Consider the following 13,307-nt stretch of genomic DNA (forward strand, 5'->3'; position numbering starts at 1 on the left):
TTAGACGCGGCGCCCTCGAAGACGATTTTTACGATTCGGGCACCTTTCGTAGGTATCAATATCCGCTGTTTTTTTTTATAATAAATAGCTTGGATGCAACGAGCGGCGCCCTCGAAGACAATTTTTATGATTCGGGCGCCTTTCGTAGGTAATTACCGCCGTGTGTATTATAATAAATAGCTTAGACGCGGCGCCCTCGAAGACGATTTTTACGAATCGGGCACCTTTCGTAGGTATCAATATCCGCTGTTTTTTTTATATAATAATAGCTTGGATGCAACGAGCGGCGCCCTCGAAGACAATTTTTACGATTTGGGCGCCTTTCGTAGATATCAATTTCCGCTATTTCCATTATAATAAAAAGCTTAGACGCGGCGCCCTCAAAGACAATTTTTTCGATTCAGGCGCCTTTGGTAGCTATCAATCTCCGCTGATTCTATTTTAATAAATAGCTTAGATGCAACGAGCGGCGCCCTCAAAGAAAATTTTTATCGACGCCCTCGAAGACATATTGGTATCAATTTCCGCTGTTTGTAATATAATAGAAATAACGGATATTTATACCTACGAAAAGCGCCCAAATTGTAAAAATGGTCTTCGAGGGCACTGCGTCTCGCATCTAAGCTATTTGATTATCTGATATCTAATATAAAGAGTGTTACATGTTACATCCCACAATTGGCCTAAATTATACAGGTGAATTTTTCTGCGCTCCATAACTACGGTATACATACTGGATTGTTGCGCCCCAGAATCCTAAATAATGAAGCCAGACAATAAAAAAATACAACTTGTCAACATGTATCAAGTATCAGATAATCAAATAGCTTAGATGCGATGCGCGCCGCCCTCGAAGACCATTTTTGCGATTCAGGCGCCTTTCGTAGGTATTAATCCCCGCTGATTATATTTTAATAAATAGCTTAGATGCAACGAGCGGCGCCCTCGAAGTCAATTTTTACTTCTACATTATACATATAAGATTGTTGCGCCCTAGAGTGCTACATAATAAGACCAGTGGGTACAACAAAATTCGACTCGTTCAACTCATACCTATCAGGCATTCTTTATCTAATCTGCTACCTTTAAAGCTTATCTGATACCTAATACGAGTTGAATTTTGTTGTACCCTTCTTACTCTAATACAATTTGTCCTCAGATATTTATGCAGCTCATTCCACCAGTATGGTTGTTTCCTTTCATGCCTCCCATTTGACTTCACATAAGCCAACTGTGATGTGGCATTTAGATCCTCGATTAACTTACTTACATCCTCGCATCTCGGACCAATCACGCCAAAAGAATCCATAAAAACCTCCTCATTTAAAAGTCTCTTTCGATCGATATCTCTATCTTCCTGTTTCTTCCTTTTGTTCGTTATTTCAAAACTCACATATTTATGTAAGCTGAGCGATTCTTCTTCCAAAACAGTCTAGCTTATGACCCTATTTAAAAGTGACGTTGAAACCAGTGAGATGTTCAGAAAGGATTCACTATTATCTCTCACAAACGTAGGTGCCTTACCGTCATTTAGCAAAGTAATCCCTGTGGCGTGGATCCATTCTGATAGGTTTTTCCCTGTCCCATCAGATCTCCTATGTTTAATGATTCTTTGTCGAGAGACCAACTTTACATTGGACTCCTGAAAGAGGATCACGTCACAACTTTCTCTTCGTGCAAGTGTTTCTGCAACATCGTGAGCGGTCCTCGCCCTTCCCACATTTATTTGAAGGAACTTCGTATTAGATGGTTTTTGTCTGATTCCTGATCCTAGGCGCTTTCATCCACCCTTTCTTCGTCCCTTGTGGCAGGGTCTCTCTTGAGGCCCCGCTTTTCCAGGATCAGTTTTTTATACTCCGAGAATTGTAAGCTGTCGGCTCTGTGACCGGACTTTACACGTAAAGCAGAAAGTCGCCTCACTACTTTAATCTCGTGACTAGTGCCCCCTTGCCTTGTCGGTAGCAGGAGTCCGATTTGTTTTTTCCCTTGCAGTCGGTTTTACTATGTCCGAATTGCAGGCATCTGAGGCACCGCTGAGGCACATGCAGACTCTCTCGTATCTTGCACGACTTCCGGCCAATGGGTATATGTTCTCTTTCCAGCGCCTTCTTGGCTGCTGCGATTCCGACTGTAACGGTTGTATTGCCTTCTCCATTTTCCCATAGAGACGTCGTTAGGTTGCCTGCTGCCGGAATACCTCCAAACCATCTTCAGAATTTCTTCCTTTGTGACATCTCCGTCTATATAAAATATTTTCACCTGGTCCTGATAGCTCCGGACATCTTCTACTGGGTTTCCCTTCGTGCAGGCCACGATAGTCTTCTTCAGGTGCCCGGCTTGTTCTTTTTCTACCACTTTGAGGTTGAGGTCCCCGCCCCTAGTCTTCTTAGCGTTTTTGACGCTAATCCCCTCCTTCCTCGTGTCTGCGCTACCCTTAATTAGCAACTCGGCGTAGGATTTTCCACCTCCCTTTACAATCAATTTCTGCGTCCCCGCGTTCGTACTCTTCAGTGAGAGGTGGATGTCCATACCCATGAAGATTACTTTCAGGATTTGCCTGATGTTCCTACTTCTATAGCCCCCCATTATTAAGAGTAATGGGGGCTATGATAACATAATTACTTTGATCTCCAGTGTCTCCATGTCTTCCCTCAATTTTAAAAGAATTGCCAGTAGTCTCTTATCCCTGTCACCCATTTCTCTACAGAAACCATGAAAATAGTCTGACGATTTCCCCTGTTCTCTTCCTCCTGACCCTTTCTTGTAATTGTGGTCATAGTATTAAGTTAAAGGTACTTCACCTCTCCTGGGCTGTATGTACCTCCTGCACATACTACCGGTTTTTCCCTTATCAGGTCATGGTACCTTTTCCCCTCACCGGAAAGTCCTTGTTCCATGACCACTACAAAGTCGCCTGCAGATTTATTCCCTCTTCCCGGTTTGGCGACCGCATATAGAAATTTTATTCCCATTCGACTTTACTATAATGTCGTTTATTTTTTCAAAGCCTTTTTCACCTGAGTTCGGGTCCGTTGCGATCATTTCTATCTCTCTTTCACTAAGTTTTTCGGGGAAGAACTTTCGAAGTCCATCGGTGTGGACACACTTGCCGTCTCCTTAGTCCTTCCTTCCTCGCCGGTTTTCTCCACTTTCTATCTCGTTTCTCAATGCTGCCGAGGGTGACTTGCCTGAAAGCGCTCTCCATGTCTTCGGTGACACTCTTAAGGTTTATAGATTATTCTTGATCTCGACCTTCGTGTTTGTATGGTCAGACATTAGTCTCACTAAATTATTTGTAACTCTCGTTTCTCCATTGTTCTTACCATAGTCTTATGTCGGAGTTCTCCTCCTTCTCTCTAGATCTTTTTCCCCGAGTGAGGAGCTCCTTTGCAAGGTTGCCTCCCCTGGAACATCCGTCTTGGTCAGGTCCCTACCCCTGACCGAATATCTTCTAACCGAAGACCCTCTTCTTCCGAAGATTATAGTTTCCTCCTTCTTCTTTTCCTACTTGCCTTTTGTTTCCTTCACTACTGATGTTGCTGTAGTTGATGATGTTCCATATCATCTCATTCATTCATAGTTTGTTCCAGCTCCACCACCACTGATGACTCACTCCAATGTCTCCGGACTAAAAGGGATACTGAAGCTATATTTTTGTCTTCTTCTTCTTCTTGACTGGCTTTACAACTCGGGGTGAGTCTTCGCCGCATCCACTATGGCCCTCCATCGTCTGCGATCTTGAGCTTCGATTTGCCATTGTTGTACCCCAATCCTAGATAGATCGGTTCCTATATTTTTGTGGCATCTTAATATAATTTACTATTCCCAATAAAAATAGTAATTTACTTCATGGAGTTAAATTAAAATTAAACTTAAAAAAATTCACGAGTAATATTGATTTACTTTGCATAAAAAGTTTGATGTAAAATCTTAGGAGGGGGGTGTGGCGCCTTTGTTTAGATATTAGGTTGGCGCCTTTTTTAGAATTTGGGTTGGCGCCTTTTTCATGAGCCAGTCCGGCCCTGATCTGCACAGACTCATTATCATCCATACATTCAATTAGAAAAATTTATAAAACAAATCCAATACTTATTAAAATCCATGAAAAATGTACAGCACTTGCTAAATCAAATACTTCAGTTTCGACTATATGGAATCCGTCACATGTTGGTATCAAAGGAAACGAGAATGCTGACCACGCAGCAAAGGAAGCACGTCGCTGTGATCTTACAGATGAAAATTTTCAGTTGTTTCAAGACATAACAACTGAAATCAAAAAGTTATCTACCTCAATATGGCAAAATCAGTGGAGCAAGTGCACTACCCAATTAAAGTCCATCCAACAAAGCGTTTTAGGACCTAGACTGGTAAAAATGGAAAGGAAACCGAAGACCATCATCAGAAGGCTCAGAATTGGGCACACCCGCCTAACCCATGGATATTTGATGGTTCCCGAAGAACTTCCAAACTGCCAACACTGCAACACTCGACTAAGTGTACTGCACTTACTTGTGGAGTGCAACCACTACGCAGCAGGACGGACCAAATATTGCATCCACGGAAATTTGTGTACTATTTTAAACCCTAAAAACAAATTGTGTAATGTGATAGAGTCCCTTAAATATTGTAAAGTATACCACCTACTGTAAATTTAACTTAATTATTTATTGTTATTGTAATGTTCCTTGTGTCAATGACCGCAGTAGCCGAGACACGTTAATTGAAATAAAAAAAAGTATAATTTGATAAATAATTGATTTAAGACGTGAAATTAATAAAAAGTTATCTATTCTTTATGATTAAATAATTAGTTTAGTATTTTTCAGTTTTTCGATCTGACGTTCATTTCGCGAAAGATTCGCTTTTTTGTGAAACTTTGTGACTCGAAATTTCCTTATGCCCCACCCAACTTGTCAGATTTTTGTTCTGTTCTGCATGTACTTAGCTTACCTTATCTTAATCTGACGATTTCGAGTTTTTCTAAGGATATATTTTTTTCGGACCCCCCTTAACTAACTCCCCGGTATTAAGAGTCCATATATGGTAGGGGCACATTTACATGGTACAAGGTTTCCCCGTAACTGCAAATATCCCGTTTGGGCTCCCCTACTATACCTAAGTACACGCATGCTTAGAGGCTAGCTCTGGCCCAAGTTCTAGTAACAAAAGCATAGGTGGGGAAGCCGCGATTATGCACTACCCGTTTCTAAAGATGAGGATTGTCAAATTGTCAAATAGTTTAACTGAATCTTTCGCAGCTAACGAGCTGGGAGCCCAGCTCAGAGTTTGGGAATCACTGGTCTAGGGCTACGAGTATATCGATACCAATATTCCTCTGAATCAGACTATTTAATTTATAAATGTATAATATTTAGTGCAGTCACTTAAGGTGAATATGAGCTATTATTACCTCCGATTTCGTTGAACCTCCATCGATTTGCACGAAAATTGGTGAGTGGTTAGAGGATATCTCAAGGAACAAAGATGACATGGTGCCAACTTGCGCTTTTACCCTGGGGGTGGATGCTACCCCTCCTCGGGGGTGAAAATTATTTTATAAAAAATAACCCCACAATTCGATAGAGCGACAAATTATAAGCAAAATTTGTTATATAAAGTTATTAAAATAAATCAAAACTTTTTGAGTTATTAAAGATCAAAGATTTTAATTTTTCGTGAGAAAAATGCATGTTTTTAACCGATTTTTCATAAATAACTCAAAAACTATAAGTTTTTACAAAAAAGTTATTATTGTCAAAATTGAGGCTAATAAAAAATCAAATAAATTCCTTACTAGAAAAACCTTTCAAAGTTAACTGAAAGTGAGTTATAGGTAATTGAATGTATATTTCTTTCGTCGAGTACCCAAATCTAAGTATTCAAGCTTAAATACCGGGAAAATGATGCATTTTATAACATAAACTTATTAAACATTTGTCAAATCTCATTGAAATATCTATCAAATAAGTGCTCGAACAAGTTGATAGCACTAAAGTTTATGCACCAAAAACGTTTCAAAATGTATCTTTTAAAAAATTTTCTAAAAAATGTTATTGTTTTTTTGTAAATAACTCCGTTAGATTTTAAAGTAGCAAGTTCATCTAATAACTGGTTAAAATTTTATTCCAAGAGCTATTAAAAAATGTCAAAATAGTCATTTATACCTCTTACTTTTTTAAAAATAAAAGGTTAAATGGCCCCGGTTACATGGTTCTCGCAGCAAAATTGAAATTTTAAACGTTTCTATCTCGGTTATTTTTACTCTACGAAAATAGTAAAATGGGTAAAGTATTTGTTACAGAAAAAACTAAAATTTAGTTATTTATTATTTTTTACGTATATTGAGTATTTTTGGAGTTATTATCAAAAGAAAATGAAAAGTACGATAATTCTAAAAATTCTGATTTTTTTAAATTATACCTTTTTTTCAAAAATATGCATTCTAAACCGGACAAATTTGTTGAATTAATTAACTATGATAACATAAAGAAATTCTTGTGAGAATTACTACAAATTTTAATTTTTGCGGAAATGGCGTATGTTTAATTTTTAACTTTTTCCTATAAAAATCGAAAGGGTTCTCTTATTTTCATCATAACTTGCTTAATTTTGATGCTATTAACTTCTACTGAAGCTCATTTGATAGGTATTCCAAAGTACTTTGACAAGTGTTTAACAAGTATATTCTATAAAATGCATCGTTTTCCCGTTATGTAAGCTTGAATACTTAGATTTGAGTACTCGTCGAAAAAAATATACATTCAATTACCCATAACTCACTTTAAAATAACATTAGTTTAGTTCTTTAAAGTAGGGAGTGTAATAAATTTTTTATTATCTTTAATTTTGGTAATAGTAGCTTTTTTACAAAAGCTTATAGTTTTTGAGTGATACGTGAAAAACAGCTTTAAAACATGCATTTTTTTAAGAAAAAATAAAATCTTTGATATTTAATAACTCAAAAAGTATTGATTTATGTTAATAACTTTATATAACAAATTTTGCTTAGAAGTTGCCCCTCTATCGATTTCTGGTATTATTTTTAATAAAAAAATTTCACCCCCGAGAAGGGGTGGCAACCACCCCCAGGGTAAAAGCGCAAGTTAACAGCATGTCACCTTTGTTCCTTGAAGTATCTTTTAACTACTTACCAATTTTCATGAAAATCGATGAAGGTTCAACGAAATCGGAGGTGAAAACCTTCAGTGACTCCACCATTTAGCACTTGTAAAAAAAAACTAAGAAACTTAAGATTTTTGATCATATTTTATTTAAAATTTTTAGAACCATCGATTATTACAAAATTTAAACACAGTGTTACATCAACAACAATTTCCTTGTCATGGGAAAAACCGGACGAAGGAAATGGTAAAATATCTGGTTATCTAATAAGATATAAAGTAAGTATTACAGGCAAATAGGTAATAGATATAGGGTGTCCCAAAGGTAGCGGGACGGTCTAATATTTCGCAAAATGCACATCGGATCGAAAAACTGAAAAATGCGTGGTCAATATTTTTTAAAAGGGGGACACCAGACGCGGTGGTGTGATGGGAGTAACTTTAAAATTTTATATAGCAACCCACATTTTTTATCACAGATTTGGATTTCCAGTTAGTAAATTATATAGAAACGTTCTAATATCTCTAAAAATATACCTCCGAATGAAAAAGCAAAAAACACATGTTTAATATTCAAAAAAAACTATCGAATGACACCAAGCACTTGACACTCGACCCCCCGGAAGTGGGGTGGGGGGCAGCTCTAAAATCTTGAATAGAAACCTCCATTTTTATTGCAGATTTGGATTTCTCATGAAAAAATATCTAACATTTATTCCAGACATGTTTTAGAATTGTTCATAGATGGCGCTAATAAATCGTATTTTTCAGATTATGAAGCCATCTATCAACAATTCTAAAAAAATATCTCGAATAAATGTTACTTATTGTTTCATAAGGAATCCAAATCTGCAATAAAAAAATGAGGGTTTTGATTTAAGATTTTAAAATTATCCCCACCCCATCTCCAGGGGGCGGACTGGGGGGGTCGTGTTTTGTGTCATTCGATAGGTTTTTGATATATTAAATACATGTTTTTTGGTTTTTTATTTGGCAGTGAATTTCTTAAGATATTAGAGCGTTTCCATTTTAATTTACCTAGGGTTTCACGACAAATCGTTGTTTCCGATTATACCTAGCGTAATCTATCCACAATTCGAAAAAATGTCTTGAATAAAAGTTGCTCATTTTTACGTAAGGAATCCAAATCTGTTAATTTCGCGAAGTATTCGTATTCGACCGTCCCGCTACTTTTGGGACACTCTGTATAATACACTCTCCGGCACGAAAAACGGACACTCCTTGAATTTTTGATAAAACTGTCGAAGCACACTTCGGTTTTGAGGCATGTTTTACATAGGAAATGTTTACTTAAGAAACATGTTTTTTTTATAGAGAACTATTAGATCAGTAAGGATCTGTTTTTAGGTGGATGTGAAAGGTGGCATTCAGATTTTTGCGGATAAAGTTAGGTGATAACTTCGTTAATAATAATTGATTTATGCTCCTTCTCAAATATGCCCGGAACATTAATAAAAAAAATAAAATGTTTAAAAAGGCCCTAGCCGGGTAAGATGGTGAAAAGTGCCCCCAGCTCGATTTAAATTCCATATAGGCCAATTTTTAGCACATATAGAGGAACTCACTTTCTGAAATTTTTAGCCCCCTAGGTGGTCACGTGACCCCCCTAGAGCCTAATTAGGCTTTTTATGTTTTTATTTTTTATCTCAGGCGCATCAAGAGCTAGCCAAAAACTTTATTAAAAAAAGTTGTAAGTTCTAAAAAGATCTATAAGAAAAAATTTTTTTAAATTTTTTGGCGGGAAATTCGAATTTTTAGAACAATTTTAAACATTTAAATGACTCTGAAAAAAAAACTAAGACACTCGTTTTTACGAAAATTAATTATAATGTGTATTTTTGCACAATCTTTCACCCTGAATTTTTTCAGACTTTTAAAATTGGTGAAACGTACCTTTAAAAATAAAAAACCGCATTTTTTCAGTTTTTTTTTCGTATTTTGAAACAATTTTATACATATTTTTCAAAAAAGGTAACACTGTCACTAGAATAGGTAAAAAACTGAAAAATAATTGGGGTTTGCTTAATAAAAATTTTTTGTAAAGCCATCCATTTTCAAAATACAGGGCGTTGAAGAAAACAAAATTTTACACATTTTTTACGATTTTGCTGAAACTACTGGCAACATTGTAATAAAACTTGGCGGGATTTAAGAGCTGGTTATTGTGCATATTTTGACATACAATTAATGATTTGATATTCATCATTGGCTCGCATAGGGGTAATGGTCTGAACTTTTTAAAGAATAAAGATAGTACGCCACTGACATATTTCAAATTAACAATCGTTTTTTAATTTCTCGTTCAATTTGTGACAAAAAATGTATCTTCTTATTTTTTCATACGACGCTCCATTTTTATTCAAAAAATAAAAGATCTTAACCCTTACAAAGTATTCGAACTTCTAGTAGTTTCTACATCTACATACATAACATAATAAACTCATACATCCATTATCAAAATTAATTCGAATACTTTGGAAGCGTTAAGATATTTTATTTTTTGCAGCAAAACAGCGCGTCGTATGAAAAAATGAGAAGATAGATTTTTTATTGTAAATTGAACGAGGAATTCAAAAATGATTGTTAATTTGAAATATGTCAGTGGCGTACTATCTTTTTTTCTTTGAAAAGTTCAGACCATTACCCCTATGCGCGCCAATGATGAATATTAAATCCTTAGTTGTATGTCAAAACATGCACAATAACTACCTCTTAAAACCCGCCAAATTTTATTACAATGTTGCCACTAGTTTCGGCAAAATCGTAAAAAATATGTAAAATTTTGTTTTCTTCAACGCCCTGTATCTTGAAAATGGATGGCGTTACAAAAAAATTTTATGAAGCAAATCTCAATTATTTTTCAGTTTTTTACCTATTCTAGTGACGGTGTTAAATTTTTTGAAAAATATGTATAAAATTGTATCAAAAAAACGAAAAAATAACCGAAAAAAGGCGGTTTTTTATTTTTAAAGGTACGTTTCACCAATTTTAAAAATCTGAAAAAATTCAGAGTGAAAGATTGTGCAAAAATACACATTATAATTAATTTTCGTAAAAACGAGTGTCTTAGTTTTTTTTTCAGATTTATTTAAAAGCTTAAAATTGTTCTAAAAATTCGAATTTCCCGCCAAAAAAATAAAAAAAAAAGTTTTCATATAGATCTTTTTAAAAATTACAACTTTTTTAAATAAAGTTTTTGGCTAGCTCTTAATGCGGCTGAGATAAAAAATAAACATAAAAAGCCTAATTAGGCTCTAGGGGGGTCACGTGACCACCTAGGGGGCTAAAAATTTCAGAAAGTGAGTTCCTCTATATGTGCTAAAAAGTGGCCTATATGGAATTTAGATTGGGTTGGGGGCACTTTTCACCATCTTACCCGGCTAGGCCCTTTCAAAAAAATTCGTTTTTGTTTCTACTTTTTTTGTTTATAACTTTAAAACGATTCATTTTGGAACAAAGTCGTATAGGAATAAAACAAAGATAATTAAATTTTCTATCAGATGCGATTGGTTAAAAATGTCTTAATTTATCACCCTTGCTGCAAAATAGCAATAAATATAAAATAAGGGGGCAATACAAGCCTGTCCTTATTCAATGATTTTCCATCACTTAGGTTACACTAGGAACCTTTCTAATTCGCTTAGAAAATTTTTGTATTGTGCTAAAACCATACACCAAATTTCATTAAAATTGACTTACTAGATTTTGAATAATGATTTTGCAATCTAAACTTTTTTTTAAAAATTAAAATTGTTTAAAATCTTGCACAACAAAAACTAGAACATACAAAGATTTGTCAATTTTTTTACATATAAAGAAGCACTCCACCTATCTAATGCACTTTACGGAATTGAAAACGGATTGTTTAAGCAGCCCCAGCAATGTTTTAAAGTTATAAACAATTTTTTGGCTTATAAACAAATTAGTCCTGTGGCCAGGAGGGGGTGCTACGGGCTCCTTTATTTAGATGGACTTACTTAAGATTTTTATGTATTTTTTGACCCGTAGAACACGATTTTTTTGGGTAACAGTTGATCCGGATGTCAAGAAGAACTTGAAGAATTACATAACATCGATTTTTCGCAAAATAAAACATTTTTTTTTGTATTTCTTGGGTAATTCTAAGCAAAAAATGATCTTACAAGTTTTTTCGTAGGATGCATAGTTTTCGAGATAAACGCAGTGAAACTTTCAAAAATTCGAAAAATTGCAATTTTTGAACGCGAGTAACTTTTGATTAAAAAATAAAATAGCAATTCTGCTGACAGCATTTGAAAGTTTAAGTCAAATTATACCGGTTTTAATTATTTGCATTGCTAAAAATTAATTTTTTTATTATTAAACAAAGCTATTTGTTTATAAGCCAAAAAATTGTTTATAAGTTTAAAACATTGCTGAGGCCCCTTAAATACTCCGATTTTAATTCTGTAAAGTGTATTAGATAGGTAGAGCACCTCTTTATATGTAAAAAAAATTAGACAACTTCTAATTGGTCTACTTTTTGTTCAGAAAGATTTTAAAAAATTTGAACATTTTTAAAAACATTTAGATTGCAAATTTATTATGCAAAATCTATTAGGTTGATTTTAATAAAATTTGGTACACGGTTTAAGTATATTACAAAAAATTTCCCAAGCGAATTACTAAGGTTCTAAGTGCCACCAAAGTGGTTAAAAACATTGAATAACAGCAGGCGTATTTTGTCCCCTTATTTTGTATTTATTGCTATATTGCAGAAAAGGTAATACGTTAATCCATTTTTGACCGGTTGCTTATCATACAAAATTCAATTATCTTTATTTTATTTCTCTACGACTTTGTTCCAAAACGAATCGTTTTAAAGTTATAAGCAAAGAAAGCAGAAAAAATCGACGTTTTTCGAAATTTTTAAATATTTTAATTCTTTTATTAATGTTTCGGGCATATTTGAGAAGGAGCATAAGTCAATTATTATTACTGAAGGTGTCACCTAACTTTATCTGCAAACATCCGAATGCCACCTTTCACATCCAAAAATAGACGTTTTTTCACAGATCCTTACTGGTCTATATGTAAAGTTACAAACTAATGCATAAAAAAATAAAACAAAACAAATTATTACCTATTTAGCTCTAAAATAAAGTAGAAAAAATAAGGAAACTTATACAAACTAATATGTTATACTACGGATACGTTTGCTATGATTGGTCGGGATCGTCATCTGATTTTCATGACTTTTTTGAGGTTGTGTTTGGGAATTGTGTTATTTTGGTTAATTTACTATTTTATTTACATATTATTAATATATTATTATGTGCTATGAATGTTATTTTTTTGTTAAATCAGTAAAATGGAAATAAAGCAAGAAGAAAACAATTTTTACAAAGAAGAATTTAGGATTTAAGTCGGAAATACTGACAACTCCTATTCTATAAAAACTGAGATAAAGTCTTTAAAACAGATAAAAATAGTTATTTCTATGATGGAAATTCTTTGGACTAAATAAATACAGAAGTTATTACTTTAAGTTAATATTGAAAACATCAAATAACAGGAGGATAAGTGTGAATCAATTCCTGTCGAAAATGGTAAGTTTTTCTGCTTATCCTTTAATATCTGTAGTAAAATTAACTATAATTCAACTTTAGCACATTAATTAACTCATGCAAAGGCCAATAGTAGTGAACTACGATTGAAGTTTCCATTATTAACATGGAGTTTATACATGTAATATAATATCTACCTACTCCTTGTATGTGCTTACAATATTTCAAAAGAAAGGCACACACTTTCCAAAAAGATCAAGATCCAATGTCTATGCCAACTATAGGTCTGATACCTACTGGCATTTTTGGATCATTAGACTTCTAATCACTAAATTTGTTTTAAATTATATACTTGTGTTGATAGTGAAAGTACATTTTAGCAGTATTGTTGTCGAGCAGTGTAGCCTAAAATCTACTTTAATTCAACATTATGAAAGTTCACTCTAGAAAAAAACCTTATGTATTTGTGATTGTTTTAAGAGATTTAATTTAAATCAATATTATGATAGTTCACACTGAAAAATTCATGTAAAATATTAATATACTATTGTGTTTCAATTTATCAATCAAAGATAGAATAAAAAATTTATTTTTTTGATACACCCTGTATATTGATTTGTAAATATTTATTAGAAGTTAG

The 13,307-nt window shown here is 34.1% G+C and overlaps 1 protein-coding gene across 1 annotated transcript in view; it reads left to right on the top strand.

Moving 5' to 3' along the window:
* Nucleotides 1-13,307, top strand: part of LOC126887030 (uncharacterized) — a 560,578-nt gene that overhangs the window by 519,959 nt on the left and 27,312 nt on the right. The window contains exon 15 of the mRNA XM_050654335.1: nucleotides 7,285-7,400. Coding sequence (XP_050510292.1) covers nucleotides 7,285-7,400 — 116 coding nt within the window. The remainder of the gene's footprint in view (nucleotides 1-7,284; nucleotides 7,401-13,307) is intronic.

This window comes from Diabrotica virgifera, chromosome 6, assembly GCF_917563875.1.
Source record: "Diabrotica virgifera virgifera chromosome 6, PGI_DIABVI_V3a".
In the NCBI taxonomy this organism is placed as follows: Eukaryota; Metazoa; Arthropoda; class Insecta; order Coleoptera; family Chrysomelidae; genus Diabrotica; species Diabrotica virgifera.